At 43.4% G+C, this 21,796-nt stretch overlaps 1 protein-coding gene across 4 annotated transcripts in view; it reads right to left on the reverse strand.

Moving 5' to 3' along the window:
• Positions 1 to 6,699: 6,699 nt before the first annotated feature.
• The window catches only part of Tnfaip8 (TNF alpha induced protein 8), a 113,406-nt gene continuing 98,309 nt past the window's right edge, over positions 6,700 to 21,796 (reverse strand). For 3 of the 4 annotated variants that reach the window (XM_075968683.1, XM_075968682.1, XM_075968680.1), the window contains exon 2: positions 6,700 to 8,233. In XM_075968683.1, coding sequence (XP_075824798.1) covers positions 7,668 to 8,233 — 566 coding nt within the window. In that variant the 3' untranslated portion in view covers positions 6,700 to 7,667. Of the gene's footprint in view, positions 8,234 to 12,103; positions 12,127 to 21,796 lie in introns of those variants that run through there. The other variant, XM_075968681.1, reaches the window with a different exon arrangement.

The following is a 21,796-nucleotide window of genomic DNA, read 5'->3' on the forward strand; positions in this document are numbered from 1 at the left end:
CTGTGATCAATCCCCAATCGAAAATTCAAACAGGGAAAGGTCTGGCTGAGTGTATTTAACCCTACAAATCATGAGGGACACTAAATTTTTTGTCGTTGTTGTTATTGTTGGTTCTGATGGCTTGTGATCCAGCAATAGGTGACTAATGCCAGCAGAAATGATCAAATAATTTACACACATGTAGACTGTGATGGTGTAGAGGCCAAACATAAACAACAGCCAGACAGTATTTTTCACAACTCAGTCCAAAATAATTTTTCCAAATTGAAAGCAAAAGCCAATTTTTAGAGGGGACCTGGATTGCCTGGGGTTCTCCGGGTCTGTTGAAGCCTGTAGCTGAATTGCTTTTATTTGTATTGCTTCTTGGGAAATGGCGGAAGGCCAACCATAAACAGTGTCCTACAAAGGAACACTCCTCAGCTTTCAGAGCCCCTCTGTGTTTGATTTTATCTTTCACAAGAAAATATGAAATAGTTGGTTCTTACAAGTTTTAGACACATGGGGAGAAAGCCCCCTGGCAGGCCAGGAAATCAGTTTCCCCGCTGGTTTCGTTGTGTGCTCTGCACCCTGCTGGGTTCTACCTGGTCACCCTCCAGTGACTCCTGGAGGAAGGGATGCCAAACTCCTGACATACATGGTCTGAAAACACTGTGGAATGTTTCTGTCTTCAGATTTCAGGGCCTGTTCTGTGGTGAATACTTTAGCAAGGTAAAAATGTGACTGCTTGGTCGTGAAAGCAAGAGTCCCCGACAGCGTAAAAAGCAGCAGTGTTGAGACTTCCCTCCAACCATCAGCAAGGATTCGTCCTTGGAACAAGTTGTCTAAGAAGACAGCAGCAGCCTACAGGGAAGATGCAGCAGACGGGGAGGATGCAGCAGACAGGGAAGATGCCGCAGACGGGGAAGATGCAGCAGACAGGGAAGATGCAGAAGACAGGGAGGATGCAGCAGACAGGAAGGATGCAGCAGACAGGGAAGATGCAGCAGACAGGGAAGATGCAGCAGACAGGGAAGATGCAGCAGACAGGGGGGATGCAGAAGACAGGGAGGATGCAGCAGACAGGGAAGATGCAGCAGATAGGGAAGATGCAGAAGACAGGGAGGATGCAGCAGACAGGGAAGACGCAGCAGACAGGGAAGATGCAGAAGACAAGGAGGATGCAGCAGACAACAGGGAGGATGCAGCAGACAGGGAAGATGCATCAGACAACCGGGAAGATGCAGCAGACAGACAGTGAAGACGCCCTTTAGCACAGAGAACTGACAAAAATCCAGCTCTTGAGAAATGAGAGCAGCTTGTCTCGGAAACTACCAGTTACCCCACATGATGGTGACAATAAAGATATCTATCCTTTACTTCTCTGCCTCGCATTTATGCTTGACATCAGGCGATTTTAGATGACTTAGCTGTCTGCATGCTTCTAAGTGGAAAACTCGAGGTACAGAGACATTTACTGCCTTCGTTGACTTTATGAATCAAAACACTTACTTTAACCACAGGGCAGGGAACCCTGACTGCTCTTTGGACTGGAGAGGGAGGGGGGAAAGGAGTGAGGGGAGGGGGAGAAGGGCGGGAGGAGGGGGAGAAGGGTGGGAGGAGGGGGAGGGAAATGGGAGGCTGGGAGGAGGTGGAAACTTGTTTTTTTTTCTCCTTTTCTCAATAAAAAAAATGAAAAAAAAACACTTACTTTAAAAATCAGATATTAACTGTTAAAATGTGTGTGCACATATTCTGTGGGAGTCAGAGAACGACTTGTGAAAGTCCGTGCTCTCCCTCTATCATCAAGTTTCCAGGGATCAAATGCAGGCTTTCAGGCTTGGCAGAAAGTGCGGTTAGCTGCTGAGCCATCTCACTGGCCCCGATTCAAGTATTTTTTTCCCCTGTGTTGAGATTAAACTGTAAGCGCCTGATGGGTCACTTTATTTTCACAAGTCAAAACCAGAATGATGTAGCGCTGAGTAGAGAAGGCAGAATTCCCTGAGCCACCCAGGAAGAAAGACAATGGGTTGACTCACTGACTGCCTGATCTTACAAAGGTCTCATGGAACTTTGGTGAGTGCAGAGCCGGGTTCTCTGCATGTGCAGTGTTTTCCAAAGTACAGATTTTTTCCTCTTGGCTGGGACGGCTGTCTGGCTTGTCCACATCCTCTCTCAGTGTTCTGTAGACAGTGGCATAGTATAGCTCTCACCTGAAGCTCAAACTCATGGCTGGGTGGAAAATGCTTCTTGGGAGAGATAGACTAGCTCTAACACATGTGTAAGTATCTCTTTCAGTATCTCCCTGAGGTAAAAAGGTCCCTGTTGAGGAATAGCACTTTAACTTGGAGAAGATGTGTTACATTTATTTATACGGTGCATTTACTTAACTATGTAAGGATGTGTTGCTTTGCCTGCCTAGGTGCCTGATTGGTTTATTAAACGTTGATTGGCCAATAGCTAGGCATTAGAGGGATAGATGAAGCCGGCACGCAGAGAGAATAAATAGGAGGAGAAAAGGAGAGGAGAGAAAAGAGAGAAAGACACCCAGGGCCCGCCAGCAGACATGGAGTAGATCACAAAGGTAAAAAGCCCTGAGGCCAAGCCATAGTTGAAGAGAAACAGGTTAAGCTGTAAGAGTCGGTGGGTCAAATACAAGCTAAGCAGATCATTCATAACTAATGAGTCTTTGTGTCATGATTAGGGAGCTGGTTGGTAGCCCAAAAGAAAGACTGTTACAGGTCCCTCTAGTTCTGGGCCACACATTAAGTGTTCCTAAGGACACCAGGGTAAAAGAGACATAAATGTTCACTACTTGGAGGTGCTGGCAATGGGTGATTGTAAGCACAGATCGATGTGCATATGGTTTTGTGGGTAGATACACTTGAGTGCTGGTGCATGTGGAGGCCAGAGTCCCTGTTAGATCCCCTGGAGCTGGAGTTACAGGCCATGGTGAGCTGGGAGCGGAACTCGGGTTCTCCGCAAAAGCCGTATGTGCTCTTAATCTCCGGGCCATCTTTTCAAGCCCTAAGCTTGATATATAATCTTTATATATAAAGTTCTGTAATCTTGAGTTGAATTACAGAAAATGAAACTGTTTCAGAGCTAGGATAGAGGTTTTTTTTTTTTTTTGTCTGTCAAGTAACATTTTAAAACTGCCATGGGTTTAAGTCACATGAGGGTTTCTCTGCAGGTGTGTAATTTATCAAGCCAAACACTGCTAAGTCCTGCTAACTTAGAAAACGCAAACGGGGAAACCCAAGGCCGACGACATACTTAACACTACTATTCCTGATAACACGCGGTTTCATTAGAATATTTTAATTTCCTAGCGATTGAAGAACACTGAACTCTTAAACATATCTTAGCCTATGGATAAATGCACTGAATTTTATCTGTTTGTCAAGGTGGGTGTGTTAGATTATATAGCTGAGCTCATATATTCACATCAAGTATCTCAAGGAGCACTTAAACTCTTGTGTGGAGGGGGGAACATCCAACCTGATAGGTTCAAGCTACAAAACCTAGAATTTTAAGCCAATGAGTGGCAGGAATCTATCAGAAGTTTGAGCTTTGTAGGCTTTTGCTTTGTTTTACATGTGTATTTCACATAGGGGTGGGGGCTTTCCAGAAAATTACAAATGAGATACTGTGACAGACAAAAGGAGGTATCATTAAGGTTTCTTACACACGCTTTTCTTTGAAACAAACTGAGTTGTATATGTAAGTCCTAATAATCAGAAAAATACATAGGTATGTTTTAAATCTTACTTGTCAAAATGTTTTCAGCCTCCAAACCTGGATATAATGTCAAGGCTTTGAACTGATGTCATATTACTCTTTGGTACACAACGAGGGGCTGTCTTCGAGCAGGCAGAGGTCTGTGCCTCCACCAAAGGCTGTCTCGGGGAAGGGCGCCTCATCTCGTGAGCCCGTGTTCAAACCATCCTTCATTGTGAGCCCCAGAAGAGACAGAAATTTGAGCTACATGATGCCTTCAAATTAGAACTCATGCTGTAGCAATGAAATGCCTCTGCATAAAATTAGGCCCAGATCTTGGAGGATAGGTCAGATCTATAATGATCTGAATTTGATCTAAAATGTCACTGTTTGCAAAATCTTTTCAGAGGCATAAAGGCTCTCCTCTGAGCCAAAGACGTGTTTGCTATTGCTTTTAGCCAGGCTGCATTTAAATACAAGCAAGGGTGCATTGATACTGTAGCTGTGATGCATTACTTGTGATCTCAAGAAAAATTTAATTTCCTTTGCCTCAGTTTCCTTATTTGCAAAGTCATGAAGATTTTGGTGGGGGAATTTTGAGTGAGTGTGCCTGGCACACGGAAGCCATATCATAAATGTTAACTGCCAATATTGGCTATCATTTACTAATTATATATCTCGTACTTTTTTTTGCAGAAAATCCATCAGCACATAATAAAAGTGGTTCTAAAACATTTCATTCTCTTACCACATCTAAAAGGACACCATTTAGAAGAAAAAGTTAGAATGCATATAGAAGTAGACACCTATAATCCTAGCACTTGAGAGGCTGGGGTACAAAGATCATAATTTTGAGGCCAGGGTTACAAAGTCAAACTTTGTATTTAGAACAACAAAACAAACAAACAAAATAAACAATGAAACATAGAAAACATACACACATAAGATCCCAAACTTAGCTCAGAGTTATCTATCTACCCTAAGCTTGTTCATTTTTTTCCTCGTTCCAGCCTTTCTTGCCAAAAGGCATGCAAAAGGGGAAGAAACCTGATCACATCAGAAATTAGCCTGCTACACGGACCAAAAGAGAATCTGCATGCATCAGAAAATAACTTGCTAATCATGACATTTTAATCGACATGGAAATACGTACTTTCCAGGCAAAAGACTAACAAGGCAATGGTTTTCAGACAATTCTGAAAAAAAAAAATGGCAGCAAAGATTCCCTGCTTCAGCATTCGGCTGATCTTCTTTCTATGTCTGTGAATTTGGCATTTGTAGATTGAAAAACATTTTATTAAAAAAAATGTGTTTGTAGGGGCTAGTAACTTAGCTCAGTAAGTGAAGGCACCTACCTGCTGCAGGTGCTTGATACACGAGTTCCACCCCCAAACCCACAAGGTGGAAGGCGAGTACCAGCTCCTGCAGGTTGTCCCCTTGCCTCCACAGGCATGCCCCCCCACAACACAAGTAAATATAAAAGAAAGTGTTGGTACTGAACACACACACACACACACACACACACACACACACACACACACCTTCTTTTTCTTGTGATTATTCCATAAACAAAACATTTTGTTGTTTTTGTTTTGTTTCCAAATGAGCAGTTACACCGTTCATGTGCTGTGAGTAATCTTGAGGAGTGTAAATACAGGAAGGTATATAGGCAGGATAGATGCAAACACTATGTGATTTTCTATAAGGGACTTCGGCATCTGCAGTATTGGATATCTGTAGGGTGTTCCTGAACCAGTTCTCCACAGGTATTTCTTTGGGCCTTCCTGGGTGTGCTGGCTAGTTTTATACCAGTGTGACAGAAGCTGGCGTTATTTAAGAGAAGGGAGCCTCAAGTGAGAAAATGTCTCCATAAGATCAGGCTGTAAGGAAGCCTGTAGGAAACTGCCTTAAATATTGATCATGGAGGACAGTTCAGCCTATTTTCAGTGGTGCCAGCCCTGGACTGGTAGTCCTGAGCTCTAAAAGAAAGCAGGCTGAGAAAGCTATGGAGAGCAAGCCAGTAAGCAGCACCCCTCCGTCAGCTCCTGCTCATGTTCTTGCCCTGACTTATTTCAATCCCATTGTACCAAAGTGTGAGCCAAATAAATCCTTTCCTTCTCATGGTGTTTCATCGCAGCAATAGTAACCCTAACTAAGACATTGGCATATAAAACTAAGGGATGCTACCATCGTCCACACACACACTGTGTTGCTACTCTACAGGCCATCAGTATGACCCAACTATGTGCAGACATCTCTACATTTCTTCTGAGGTCTTCTGTATGTTGTTGGTCATGTCCTGAGCTAGAAATTTAAGAAGCTGTCCACATCACTAGCCATACTTCTGCTGGGCAAGATCTGGTAGAGAAGAGAATATGGCAAATCAGATCCTCTGTCCAATCACACGCTTAGCCTCTCTTGAGTAGGAGAAGAGCTGGCCAAGGAAGGCTTGCTGAGCTCGGAGTATGAACCATATAGCATTTACAAAGTCCAGTAGTCACTAATGCAGCCACTATGCTAGTGTTACAACATCTAGCAGTCGTCTACAAGGCTCCAGGAGGTAAGAATTATATTTCCAGCTCAAATTAGGATTTAATGTCACTCAGGTATACATACTTTTTGCCTTTGCTGTTTGCCTTAACCGAACAAAACTGAGCCTCAGAGAAACCTGACCATTTCCTTCTAGTCTCTGATGGGTCAAAGCAGATTTTCTGGAATTTTTCCTTGTGGGATTTTTTTTCTGGTGAATTTTTATTTCACTGTCAATGTTCTCAAGAACAGACTCAGTGGCAGTGGCAATATTTAGTGCTGGGGGTTGGGTCTGTTGTTTCCTAGATGATAGAATTGGCCAGTAGGCTTCTAGTTCATTTTACAAAATAAGCAAAGGTCTACTTTATCATCCATGCACCTAAAATTATACAGAAAGAGCACACCACTTGCTGGAGACAGACACGGTCATCGGTCCACTCATCAAAGTAGCAAACAACACAATCCAAACCCTAAGTAGTTAAATAAAAAATGACGTCCTTTATTCATCAAGCCCTGTTAAACACTGAAATGCATCCATCTTTCTTACATTACTTAGCAACGCCCTGTCTATTCTTTCGCCCCCCACTCCCCTAAATTAGTCTAATGAGTTCATCCTTAAACTCCAGATTGGTTTTCTTTTCTTCATACTACTTACATTTTATTGTTTCAGTATCAAAGCCGATCTAAAAGTTCTTTTCTCCTATGTGTGAAATGGACGTTAATGTGTGTCAGCACATGTTCAAGATGACATCAAAGTTAGGCCCCACGCATTTCAAGACAAGGTTTGAGAATCTAAGTATCTCCAAGGATCCAAAAGAGTATAACTCTGTCTCAGAAGCACACTCTTATTATGGGCATATTTCTCATTTCCACAGTTGTGATTTCGGATATGCACTTCCCTGCTTTCCTGAGGGTTCAATTCGATGGCCTCAGATTTAATTCCTGAATGTCAATTTCTATCTAGAACAAAAAGAATCAAGCAGACTAGGAAGCAGGATTGCTTCAAGAGGATCAGTGACAACAGAGGCCCTTGGCATTTTAAAAGAGCTACACAGATAGTAAAGGATAAAAGTGAACCAAGATACACAACTTTGTACACGTTAGAAATATCCAATGTGCCACCAATACAATTTCCCTAAAGCACAAAAAGTCCCAGAGACTGGAGCCACACGCATCTGTCTTTGTAACACTCTACATTTGAATTCCTAACTATCTATTTTCCCCACATCCTGACATTCATTAAGACGTTTTCAGCCAGAATTTTTGGCAATATGCTTTTTTTTTTCAACAACAACAAGCCACACAAAAGTACTGCCATTAATGTCCAATGGTTGCATCAGGCCAGGCCTTTCTGAAATACATGTGATCTTTAAAAGATTCTCTGTCTTCCCTTCATGAGTCAGCAGTGCTCTGTCTTCACCAAAATCACTTATTCCACGAGCTCAGATGTTCTCCTCATCCAACATTTTGTTGATGCCGTCGCAAAGTTTCTGTAAGTGAGGTTTAAATTTCCCAAAGGGATTATACAAGGCAGCCAAAAAATCACAATCTGAAAAGTGATCAAAGACGTGATTAACCCGTCCGTGAGACTTGGCGGTGAGGTGGCGCTGGATGATGTCATGCAGCAGCTCCCGGCACTCGTTCAGCAGCCTGGACAGCACGTTGCGGTCGAAGGTGTACTCCACCTGGTGGAAGCTGACCACCGTCATGGCGAGCTGGTGGACCTTCTTCTTGAACTTCTCCATCAGCGCCAGCTCGTCTTGATTGAACTGATTGTTCCTGTGGAGAACGGCCAGCTTGATGACTGTCTTGATGAGGTTCTTGATGACCCTCTCCGCCTCCTTCTTGTTCTGGGTGTACTCCTTGGTCACCCGGTAGAGCTCATCCAGCACCTCGCTGCTGGTGTCATCGATCAGGGTGGTGGCGATGGATTTGGATACCATTTTACCCAGGATCTTCTTTTGCGCCTGGACGGCCAGGTTTTTGGAATTGAAGACATCTGTGGCCACTGTAAAACAAAATGAAAAAGGATGGAAGATTAGTAAATAGCAAGTAAAACAAAACAACAACACAAATCTCCAAGAATTAGGGAGCACTTTCCCCCATTCCTTCACCATTCACAGTCTGGCTCCCATTTGCTGATATAAGTCTATGTTCAGAAAGAAAAAGACTCATTTCATTTCTTGTACATTTCTGCGCATTGGGTTCTCATTTGTGGAATTAATGGGTTGATGTGTAATTAAAATCCTTTATGCCTTCTGCTATGTAGTCAGTGATTTCTTCAGCAGTTAATATTTATAACATCCTTGAAAATATCTTCTGGGCGCCAGCACACATGTAGCACACACTAATACACATATACATACGCATAGTCATATAAGTAAAAATAGATCTAAAACTTAAATCTGTCTTGTGAAGTGGTAAACCATTTTATCCAGCTTAATTGTATAAAACCATTAAAAATTTTAAGTCAACTCTATACCTATTTGCTAGGCATCTGCAAACCTAGGCATCTTAAAAAAAACTCATTTGAGCCAGGGTGGTGGTGGCACACACCTTTAACCCCAGCCCTTGGGAGGCAGAAGTAGGTGGATCTCTGTGAGTTCAAGGCTAGCCTGTTCTGTGGAGTGAGTTCCAGGAAAGCCACGTGGTTACAGAGAGAAACACTGCCTGGGGGCGTGGGGAGGGAGGGGGAGAAGGAGGGAGAGAAGGAGGGAGAGAGGGACTGACTCTTTTGAATGAAAGCAGCTTAAATAGCAAGGCCATGATACTGAGCAAGATGGCACATTTACTCCAGCAAACCCAAGGGAGAATCCTCTCATAAACCACTTACAGAAAGCTTAAGTGCCTAAGACATTGGTCATCGCTCTCTCAGCCATCCCACCCACTTTGAATTTCACTCCCCGATGTCAGCTTTTGGAAGGTTATGCTCCAGAGAGAGCTCACTGTCAGCTGCTATTTCTGATCCACTGCTTCTTTTACGTTTTGAGGAAATAAACTTATTTCATGAGCCGATGAAACACGTTACATGCAAAGCATACTCTGGAAAAGCGGATCCCGGGAGCTGACATTTGGAGTGACTGTGACTTAATTTGGCAGATGTTTAATGCTCGAGAAGAGTTGCACAAATTACAGATTAATAACATATGAAACGGAATGCTGCTAGCTTAGGGCCCATAGAGAAAATGCTCTACAAACCAACATTAGCTTTATTCTACTATGATTGCCCCTTCCATGTGCTGGATGCAATCGGAAAGCTTGTCTATGATTCTGCCTTTTCTCCCTCTCCTGGCTGAGGGCTCAGAACTCTGGTTCTCCGGGTATCCACCCCACCATAGGGTTCAGGGATCTCTCTCCTCTCTGCACTTGCCACAAAATGCACTCAGAGCAGTTAAAATATAACCATTTAGTTTAGATACACACCTCAGGGCACTGGTGATGTAAAATGATTTCTAGTTTGGATAAAAGTTCGCATCATTAGGAAGCAAAACAGCAGAAGTAGCAAACCCAGGCTGGAAGGGCATATACGAACAGTAACTGCCTCGGTGTGTAGGTTTCAAGCTAGATGTAAGGCGGGGACACAGAGAGTCGACATTACATCTGAAATCTGGATTCACGGCAAGTATATTGTCTCATGCAGGTTATTCCAGAACGGCTCCTACTGTGTAGAGCTCACCCAGGAACACACAAAGTTGTGCATCTCCTGAAAGGGCGTCCTGGTGCAACCAGAAATGGTGCCCTCCCAGCCGTCATATGACATTACAGAAAGTGAAGTGAGAGTGCAGAGGAAGAACTGAAATACGTTTGGAGAGGGAGGAAAGGAAAGTGAAAAGCTGCGAGAAAAGGCCAACTTTGGGGTCCAAGCTTTTCAACCATTTTTAGTATAATAGTAATCCATTCTTATTCCCGTCTCTTGAATGATTTCCAAGAGCGTTAATTCACACTGATGAAATTCTACACAAAGAGTTGGTACCCCAGCAGATAATACCGCCACATTATGGCCAAGGGCCTTCTTTTATATCTCCAGATACAGACCTTAAAAAAAAAATCAATCTGGTTTTTACAGGAAGAGACACACAATCACTTTCAGATACATAACACATAACTCAGATTTCAGCAACCTATTTTAGATGAAAGCTCGCTCTTCTGCTTTGAATCTTTTAGAGACTGGCATAGCCTACAAACATCCTATCTAGAACCTACAATCTCAGTACCCAGATCAACATACTTTCCTTTGGGAAATACTGAAACCAGAGTGGAGAGGGAGGGAGGGAAGGAGGTTCAGACTCCTAGGTGCTAATTTCTCAGGGCTGAACTTGCAGTTTTGCATCAAGTTACTTTCCTCATTAAATCTCAACATTTCATTTCATTTCAAACATACCAGAGAAGTAAGAACTCTATGCCACAGCATTTTAGCTTCCTGCAAGCCAGCGGGGGTGGCGGGGAGGGGGGGGGCGGAGAAGTCAATCTCCTGCAGACTAAGCAAGGTCCTCCCCCTTTACTGTAAGCAAGGCAGAGCCCAGACGTGGAAGTTGATCTCTGGGGCTTTTTCTTTCCTCCCAGGACTTCCACATGACACTTGCATTTTAATCTTTATGTCAACCCAGTGCTCTCCTCTTCCTCTCCACTAGGAAGACTTCCATCCAGTGGTTTGATTTTTCAGCCTTAGAAACGGCCTCTTTTGAGCCAAGCAAGGTTGTGGCTGACAGCCACTTGCCAGGGATATGTGGTCTGGGATCATCAAGTGTGACTGTTTGCTTTCTTGGACATTAACTGCGCTGGCCTCAGCTGCTGGGGATCACTGTCAGTTCCACATGCTGGCCCAGGTCTCTTAAAGGTCCACTGCATCCCAGAGCTAATCCTGGACTCCTGTCTAGTCTCACCCCTATGTGATATCATCGCCATGGCTGCAGAGAGCAGCCGTGTGCCAGTGACTCCCACAGTCCTGATTCAGCCTTGACTTCTTTTCCAGACTCGTTTAGCAAAAACATTTAAGGCTGTTTTCTTCTGAGATTTTGCAGACATCACAGATGTACCATGTCCCCAACTGAATCCTTGTCCCCCCCCCGCCCCCATCCAGTATTTACCAGCTCAATTAATAGCATCTCTCCTGGCCAGAGACCTGGGAACCATCCACCATCTCGTCCTCCCTTTTCTTAGTCTGGTACCAAGATTTTTCCATTTTTACCATTTATTTATTAGTTTCTAAAGTTTATTCAATTCCCTCCATCTCTACAGATATTATCTAGTTCAACTCCTTTCCAATGTCTTTTCACACTACAATCAGGGTACTTTGAAAATGTACATATAAAATGAGGTGCTTTTTTATTTTTCCACAACAGGTTTTTTTCTGTAGCTTTGGGGCCTCTCCTGGAACTAGCTCCTGTGGACCAGGCTGGCCTTGAACTCACAGAGATCTGCCTGCCTCTGCCTCCTGAGTGCTGGGATTAAAGGCATGCACCACCACCACCAGGCAAAAATGAGGTTCTATTTAAGTTTTTTGCTAACCATCACACTTTCTAGTTCCTAAAACCATTTTTTTTTTTTACCGAATTATTCACAGCTCTCCCTTTGGGCCCTGAGCTCTCCAAAAGCAGACTCCATCTGTCTACTTCTCTGTGCCATGCCCTGGGCTTGGGCAGGCACCAGTTTCTCCCATCTCTTTATCATGCTTAAATACTTCTCTAGGAAAATGTTTTGGCCTAAAAAATATATGAGTTTAAAATACATACTTGAGTGTTTCTGTTTGCTTATTTTACAACTTAGAGAAATCAGCACTTGTGGTAACTCACTAAATATGTGGGCTGTCACCCCACCCCCAGGGTAAGCATACTTCACACCACCAGCAATTAGGTTTTTTTAGAGAGCAAAGACTTACGTATACTAAGGGAATACATCAGATGACAACGACACAGATACTGTGAGTAGAAGCAGGGTGTAATATTTCTGACTTGAACCGCAGTGGAAGATTAGCTATCCTGGCCCAACTCTGCTTCTTGCTTGGTCTGTGTTTAAACAGGGGACAGAGAGATGAACCAACACATGTTCATGGAAGCAACTGAGATGCACACAGATGTTCTCCAAGGAGACGGTGTTGAGAATATTGATCAACGGTTTACCAATGAAGATGAATTCATTTGCCTTGGGAAGAGACATAGAAATTGTTGGCAGGAAGAAAAAAGTCTGTGTGAGGTCCTATTCCATTCCTAGTTTGGGGGGAAAAGACTGTTCTACAGAAAAGAATAACTTTACATCTGCTCACCTCCCCCTCCCTCTAGGACTTAACCAAACAGTCCACTTCAGCAATGTTTTCTGTAAAACAAACTAATATTTAGGGAATCCTGCTTTTACCATCAACAATCATAAAGTTGGAGATAAATATTGATGGTAAAAATATTCTGACCCATGTGTGCTCCGAAGAAAACAAAGATGAAAAGCCTTTTGATAATATCAATGAATGAGATTTTCTGAAAGCTGACAAAAATGCCCCACGATTGCTGATATGACACAAAGAAGGACTCAAGTCACGTTACACATTTATCAGCAAACACAATGTTTTCCACTCAACAAGTGTACTACACTTGGTATTTTTGAATGCTGACTACAGATACACATGTCATTCCAGATGTTTTACCCAGTTAAATTCAATCCAGTGGATCCAGAACGAGGAAGCACGGAAAAGAAAACCATTTGAAGAGCACATCTGGCCATTGTGCGGAATGCGTCAACGTTCTTTAAACAATGCCAAACCTTAGCTCTCTTATATTTGAATAATTCTAAATGTAAATGAACTTAGGTGAAAAAAAAGGGCAGCTTTGGGGATAAGAAAGTGGTCAGAACCAAGCCCAGCTTCCTCAGGAGATCAGTGAGCTAAGAGGTGACCTCCTTACCCTGGGATCTGGCAGTGGTCCAGGTGAGAATGACTGCTTATGTATCCTGACACCAGTCTCCGTACTGAAAATCTCCGAAGTAGGAAATCAATAGATCAATAGTACAGAGAAGAAATGAAATTACAGGGAAAGCAGGGGAGGACAGGGGAGGACAGGGGAAGGGAGGAAGGGCCAGAGGAGGGGAGGGAGGAGCGGAGGAGGAAGGGACCGAAGGCACAAGTGGGGCAGGGGCTGGAGTGGGAAGGCTGTGGCCAGTAGGAGCTGTGTTATCTTTATGAAGTGTAAGGACAGCTGGCCCTGAAAAGATCAGAAGTAACAGCATAGCTGGAGAGAAGACAAGTGCCAGACACCTTAGCACGAACTGTATTTATGTCCTAAGAAGGCAGCGGCCATCCCAGAGATTGGTATCTTGGGAGAACTGATATACCTTGGATCCTTAGCTTGACCTTCAATTGCACAGTGGCATGCGTACATTCTCATGATCTCAAGTGGCTAAGAACCAGCAACATACACCACCACAGACAGGGACAAGGCTCCTGCTTATGGGGACGGAGGGTGAATAAAATTTTCCCAGTGTAGTTACAGTGAGTCTTGGTATTCTTGTCTGCGTATCTTTGGATTGAACTTTGGGTACAGTGTTAACAGGTTGCCTTGTTGCCTCATTAACTCAGGTAAGACAGATCTTCAAAACATCCAATTTGTATTCATTAGAGAGTCATGAAATTATCTTAAAAGTATACCTCCCAACACATATTGGAATTTTAGCAAAAATATTTCAAGTTGGAAGGCTGCAGTAGAATCGTCGGGGTATGAGTGGTCCCTGCCGGTGGCATTTCTTCCCAGCACCCTGGAAAAGCAGTTTGACTAATCAGCCCAAACACTCTGCAACCAAGGAGTGGAGGAGCTACTGCACTGCTCGGGCTATTGCTGGGACCAGGTTTCCACATCTGTAAGCTGAGACTGTTTATTGATTCAACCTCTCGGAGTTGTTTTACAAGTCAATAAACGGGATTGCATGGACCTGCCACAGTGCCTACCACAGAGACTCCTCTGAAGACTGCGAGGAGAACACAATGCATTAGCTTCATACATATCTCAGTACTCTAGTGATGACTTGCATTTGGTCAAGATCAGTCAGCTCCTTCTGTCAGCACTATGAAACTGAGAAATGCAAGGCACCAGGCGGTCACGTGGGAACAGAGGCCCCCTGTAGTGTACCTAATACCAACTTAGGTTTTCTTCCCCATGATCCCACTGAAACACATGCAAATCTTTTGGAAAGAGAATTTCAATTTCTGAAGGATTTCAATTTCCCTTAGCAACAGATTCAACTGTAGGGAGGTAGTAGGAGGGTCTTTTGTCTGAGGAAACTGGTCCTCCGAGAACAGAAAGAACGCCCACCCCACGGGGACAAGAAGAGACACAGTCGCAACATGCGTGGTATGCAAAGCTGTGTGACAGAGGCACCTCGAGAAAGAAACGAAACAAAGCAGTAAAAGCCACACTGAGGCATCACCACCCCAGGCCTAGCTTTCCACAGCCTCACGGAGACTCAGACATGGGGGACAGGAAGCCAGTGCGGCAAAACAAAGGCCCAAGTGGGAGAGAGTCGGGCTGGAAGTCTGGGTGCAGGTTAGTGTCTTTGGAATTCAGTTTCCTCATCAGCTGAGTTGGTGGTGTGGGGGAAGAGGTTTCCTGGTGGTGTGGACAGAGTGAGATCTAGTAAGTCACAGATATTAAAGCAGCCATCGGTGTGCTATGCTCCTGAGGGACCTTCACATGAACTCTGGCTTCAGCCACCCTCCCTGGTGTGACGACAAAACTCAGAAGTAGAGACTGCTTAAACAGAGGACCCAATTCTAGCACAAGCACCCTTCATCTCTTACAGCTGATAATGTGTGGACAAGACAAAAAAAAGCCCTGAAGATGACATGAAGAAGGTTTTCCCTGTATGACCACAGGCTGTTTCAGTGACATTGAACCTGTTTGACATGATTTTGAGGTTAACTGCATGTCCTTTGTTCCTATGCCGTATTTTATGGTGATTTTGAACATCTAAAGCCAGGGAGACAGGTCAATGGGTAAAGCTAGAAGACCTGCGTTGGATTCCCAGAACCCATGTAAAAAAGCCAGGTGTGGTGGCATGCCCCTGTAATCCCAGCACCAGAGAAAAGGAGGCAAATGGGTCCAGGGCTTCCTGCCCAGTCAGAAGAGTGTGCTTGGCAAGCTCTAGACTAATGGTACATTCTGTCGCAAGTGAGGTGGACAGCATCCCTGACAATGACACCTCAGGATGACCTCTGGACTCGACACAGGTACACATATGTGCATGTGTAGCTGCACACACATCTGCAGCCATTTGGACATGATTATGCACACACATGCAGCCATATGCACACGATTATGCACACACATGCAGCTGCTTGCATATGATTATGCACACACATGCAGCCGCTTGCATATGATTATGCACACACATGCAGCTGCTTGCATGATTATGCATACACATGCAGCCACTTGCACACAATTATGCACACACACATGCAGCCATATGCACACGATTATGCACACACATGCAGCCATATGCACACACACACACACAAAAGACAAAGCCATCTGCTTCAGTCTTTTCACACCCTATTATTAGACTCACCTCTGCCTCTTCCCAGTGTTCTCTAAAGATCATTCCACCTCTTTATTGCCTTGGTGGAATAAACTATGGCAAAACATGCCTATTGCCTCCAGAAATGTTTAGATGAAGCAGTATGGTTGGATCTCAAAGAATGTCAGTTTCATAAATGTTAAGACAAAAGTTAGAGAAACAAATATATTTTTATGGCTGCCCAAAGTCAGGGCAAGACATATATAGCCATGAGTACTCATTAAATTATTCAAGGTAATAATCGCAGTAAAGATACAAACAATAGACAATAATAACAGTAGTCACCATGAAAAAATAGCTTGGTTAGTTTTTTAAGAATTTCGGACAATGTATTTTAATCATATTTGCCCCACAATTCTTCCCCTTAGCACCCAAATTCATGGCCTCTTTTTTGTTATAATCCCTTACTCCAGTTTTTGCTGTCCTTGTACCTCAGTGTGGGGCCATCCACGGACGCATGGCTGACAACCAGAAGCCACATCCTGACTCTTCTTCCCACAGAAGCGATACACGCCACAGTTCTTCAGCAAAGGGCAGGGGCTCATGAGTCTCTTCCCCTCCATGCTAGAATACTAACCAGGCAGCCAATGTTTTAAAGAATCCTTATTATACTATCCGGGAACCTGCATTATCTCACTGAAGTTTCATACCAAGCCTAGAAGGAAGACTAGTACTGTCAAGATGTTCAGGTTAGGTCTCAGAAAAAAAAATGAGATAATTTCTTATATATTTTAATCTTATTGTTTTCATTACCCCAACTTATTCCTGATCCTTCTCACCTCCCTATCTACCTAACTTCATGCTATCCTTCTTTCTTTAAAAAAAAAAAAAGACAAAAACAAAAAGGTCAACACACACACACACACACACACAAAGCACACTTAAAAAAACATGGAGTTCCTTTTGCAGTGGTCAACTATTCCTGGCCACAAGGCCCATCCTGGTTGCTACCTTTATCAAACCCCTCCCTTCAAGGCTCAGGGATCGATGTGGAAGAGGATGCAGACAAACTGTAAGAGCCAGAGCTGGCGATGACTCCAGGGAAACAGTGGCTCGCAGACACAGCAGGACTGATACGCATGTGAACCCACAGAGCCTGACAGCATGCACACGACTGCACAGGTCCAAACCAGACAAAATCCCAGTGTTGACAAGGGTAAGTGGACACAAAGTCACTGACCAAGAAGCTGCTGCAACGGAAACCTGCTGGGAAAGGGAAAATTAGTTTTTTCCAATGGGGTCTCACCGAAATTGAGCTACTGTCAAAAGCCACACAGTCAGTGGGTGGGAGAGATGAATTTGAATGCATACATGTCCAAAGCTAAGCTCTTCTCTGAAAGTCTCATGGATGCATGAGTTTTAGAAATAAAGTTTCAGCCAGTCTGTGGTAGTGCACACCTTTAGTCCCAGCACTCAGGAGGCAGAGGTAAGCAGATCACTGTGAGTTTGAGGCCAGCCAGGTTGACAGAGTGAATACCAGGACATCCAGGGCTACATGGAGAAACCCTGTTTTGAAAAAGGAGGAGGAAGAAAAGACAGAGGAGGAGGAAGAGGAAGAAAAGGAGGAGGAGAAGAAGAAAAGAAAGAAAAAAATCTAAGGTTATCTTTCTAAGGGAAGGGAATTTAAAGAAAGAGAAAAGGATCTAAGGATGTCTCTCTATGGGAAGGGAATTTAAGGAAAAGGAGTAGTTCCAGCCCAGCCGAACTTGAAGAGCTTGTGTTCTCAGGATGCACCTGCTTAGCTTTGAGATGTCAGGGTGTTTAATCTAAAAACAAAGAAGTGCTTGCACTGTTCAAGAACAAGAATGTCACCAAATCAAGTGCAAAGTGTCTCAGCTTTGCCCCCACTCGCTGCGCGCTCTGATCTCAACCCTTGCTTCTAAGAGGCAACAACTGTTGTGAGATTTCTGGCATCTTTTCAGAGCTCTGCATAGCTCTGCCCCTGCACAGATAAGCAGATGTATGAATAGATCCTGAGCTATGTGAAGGAGTCTTAAAGCTCCTCCACCTCCGCGCTTTGAATCTCAGATAGGGTTTCACTCCGTAACAGCTCCGGCTGGCCCGATACTCATGATCCTCCTAAGTGCCAGGATGACAAGTGTGCCCCACCACACCTAGACTGAGGCTCGCGGTTCTTAAGAGCTGTGATTTCTGAGTGATGAAAGGGACACATGACAACGTGTAGGTGTTCTCAGTTCTACGCGGAACTGATATGAAGTGGCGGCGTGCTGAGGAGCAAGGCCACACCCGTGTCACTGTGCACATCACAGTCGTCGTAAGGGGCCCTTCGGAGTGCTGGGCGGAAGCAAGGCTGTCTTCTTGAAATGTGTGAAAGGGGGACCACGCACCGTGATTAAGATTATCATACAATTTGTCATCCACGCGAAATACCTTAGAACAGGGTGCTCTTGGTGATTGCACCACGACAACAGATCTGTGAACACCTCAGATAAATGCAAGTGGCTTTCCTACGAGAATAAGAAAGGAGCAAAACTAAGGAGTTACTCAAATATTTATAAGAATTTCCTTGAGAATCCCGTAAACATATTGACCAGGTTTTCTTCCAAACTTCATTATAAATAAAAATACTAGTTTTTAATTTAATTTTTTAAATTTTTCTTTTACCATTTCTTTTGAGACAGTGATTTTCTGTGTAACAGTCTTGGCTGTCCTAGAACTCACTTTGTGGACCAGGCTGGTCTTGAACTCACGGAGATCCACCTGCCTCTGCTGGGATTAAAGGTGTGCAGCACCACCACCCAATTTAGTTTTGTTTGTTTGTTTGTTTTTAAGATGTGAAGAGGAATCATATTAATGGTGTGGGAAGAAGTCTCTCTAGTCAAATAGTATCTATGCAGTTAAAAAAAAGGATTATTAAATTTTGCTTAATTAAGTTTCCTAAAAAACATTTCATACAGGACCCAAGGCTAAAATCAATTAAGATAATCGATTCCATCTTTTATGTTTTTTATCTGATAAACTGATGAAGGTTCTTAGTGTTGCTTTGGAATGGACTCATTCAGCACAGCTCACAGCAAGCAAGGGTGGGCCAAGCGGTCATGGTTGGGCTGTGGAGCGAAGCTGGGCAATACAGTGATGCAGGCATAGCTCCTGGAATCAGGCAGCCTATGTCAGAAGCTGCATCATCCCCTAAGGTCCCTAGAGACTGGACCACATCACCTACTTCCTCTGTGCCTCAGTTTCTTGATCTGCAAAAGGAGTTTAAATAAAAATAATCCATATGAAGGTCTTAGACTAGCATTAGCTGTCGGGTAATCAGGTGGATTTGTGCAATTATCATCATTTTAACTGCTAGCTCATCATTACAGTGAAGTCTGGTACATAATGCCTCGGGTTCACGTGAAGGAAGAAGAAAGAAGATTAGATGTAACTCATACATACCATTCAATGAAAACTTATGTTGCATGTTTCTAATGTGCCAGAAGCTGTGGCTTCAAAGATAAATAACACTCTCTTTTCTTCAGGCATCCAGACTAACAGAGGGGAGGGGGATGTTGGGAACAGGTGGGATGCACCACAGAAAGTCCACAGGAACATTGCGGAAAAAAAGCAAAAGCAGTGAAGATAGTAAATGTTAATGTTTGAATGAGATGATGGGGGAGGGGGGATTAGAGTGAAGGTTTCTCAAAGGGGGGCTTTGCCTCAAAAGAAAAGCAATTCCTGTCTTAGAGAAATAAGCAACCATATTCCAGAGCGAACACAGAGACTTCCTCCTTGCTTGTGAGGCATTACAAATTCTGTTCATTAGCATCTCTAAAAAATAAAAGTCAGCTGGGCAGTGGTCATAGCAGCGGTGGTGCACGTCTTTAATCCCAGCACTCGGGAGGCAGAGGCAAGTGGATCTCTTGAGTTCAAGGCCAGCCTGGTCTACAGAATGAGTTTTAGGACAGGCTCCAAAAAGCTATAGAAAAACCCTGTCTTCAAAAACCAAAAAAACCAACCAACCAAACAAACAAAAAACCAGAAGACAAAGAATGGATTTTAGGGGGAAGATGGAAACATCAAACATGTAAGCTGTGTATAAGTTGTCAGGGCTGTGGAAGTGTTTGCTATTAGGTTTCTCAGTTCTCAGTGTTTGGCAGGGAAAGGAGACAGAACCAGGCATCCAGTGCAGAACTCTGTGTCTTGGGCCACTCGTACCAGAAGGGCATGGAAGTGGCTTGGTAATTACCACGACAAGTGCATCAGAGTTTCTAACTCTTCTATCAGAAGTTGTATTTGGGAGGCACTGAGTGACCATGACATATAATAGAGGTTCTACCCTGCTCTGGGGTATGCTCCTAGAACACTGGACTTAAAATCCCAAGTAGATATGTGTTGGCCACAGAATGACATTGAAATCAGACTCAATGGATAACATTCTCTTTCAAAATTATATGAAAATCGAGATGTTGACTTGTGAATGGAATTCACAGAAAATATTTTCAAGAGAGAGCCTGTGAGGGTTTTGAGAATGCGGCTAGGAGTGTAAGAAAGCAAGCCTTTTCTAGATGATACCACAAAGCACAGCTGGAACAGGGCCTACCTCCTACACACAGCATTGAAAGGAAAGGAAAATACCTTCCAATCGTTTGTGCAAAATTGACTGTAGCGAGTGATTCTTTTATTTTCAAATTAAGTAAATCTTTATTTATCATGTTGAGCTTGGAAATGCTAGTAGTTCTTACAGATGTTCCAGCTGCACTTGATTTACTTATATTTATTTAAGCATATAGCGCTTTCCCACTGTTGAGTCAATGCTGTCTTCTATCAGAAAGTGGTGAAAACCCCTCTAAATAGCTCTGCGATTTCTACACTTTTCTAAGTCAAGCCCTACAACCTGCCAGCAGCCCCGGCCCCGATGAATATTTATATTCATGTGACGTTTAGAAAAACAACAGCAAGTTCTAAATCCAGCACGCGAGAGTGACGTTTAGTACTGAGCCAGCTCTCAGATTGGTATCAATCAGCAGTCAATGCACACTTCCTGGTCTAACCAGGTTGCCCCTGGTCTGATAATAAAGACAACCGAACAATATAATTTCAGTGACCACTCTGTAGTTAACAAAATACTTTAAAGTACTTTCACACTCATTTCTGATTTGGACTATAATTTACCACCCCCACCCCACCCCACCCCCGGGAGCCAGAGGAGTGAACCATAGCTCAGAAGCTGAGGGTGCATAAGCAAAGACAGGCGAGGAACATTACTTCCTAGTTGCTCTGTAACTGTATGCTGCAAATTAAGGCAACGTTTATTGTTTATTAATTTCCCATCAGATACTACATACTGCTAAGCCAGCCACATTCCACTCCTTGGAGCTTGTATCTTCCTTTACCCAAAATAAGAAGCAAAGGTCTTACACATCAGAGGATAGAAAACTAAAGAAAAAATCATGTCTGTCTACCTTTACCCTGGCTCTTCATCCCTGCCACTAAAGAGCTTTTTCATTCTGTAAACCTAAGTTAAAAAAATCTCTTCCAAGAAACCTTCCCAGATCCAACGGCCAGAATAAATCTTTCCTTCTAACCTGCTCTGTGCTTGATAAGGAAGTTCAATTTCTATCTGACCGTAACTGCTTATAATCCTTGACAAGTAAGGCGTCAAATCTTTCATCTCTATATTCTTCACGGTGCTTAACATATGCCCTCGAGCTAGCACAGAATGAACCGAGTTCCAACTCTCTAATCTACCTTGCTGGACCCCACGGGGATCCTTCACAACTCCTAAAGACATGTCAGAAAATCAAATCAGTTCTTTACACCTAGAGTTTAACAATGGAAATGATTTGTACTCTATGGCTAAGAACATAACCCTATAAATAGGAAATAGACACCATCTTTCTTTAGTGGTACTGGTGATCAAACCCAGGGCCACATTGTGGTGGGCAATCCCTTGTGTTTTAAAGGAGCAAAATATATCAAAAAACAAAACAAAACAAAAACAAAACTGATGCATTTTCTATTTTTCTATTTTTAAACCATTGCTTTTCTCTCCATCCTCAGTCAAACTAAATAA

The sequence above is a fragment of the Microtus pennsylvanicus genome, chromosome 4 (assembly GCF_037038515.1).
Source record: "Microtus pennsylvanicus isolate mMicPen1 chromosome 4, mMicPen1.hap1, whole genome shotgun sequence".
Lineage (NCBI taxonomy): Eukaryota > Metazoa > Chordata > Mammalia > Rodentia > Cricetidae > Microtus > Microtus pennsylvanicus.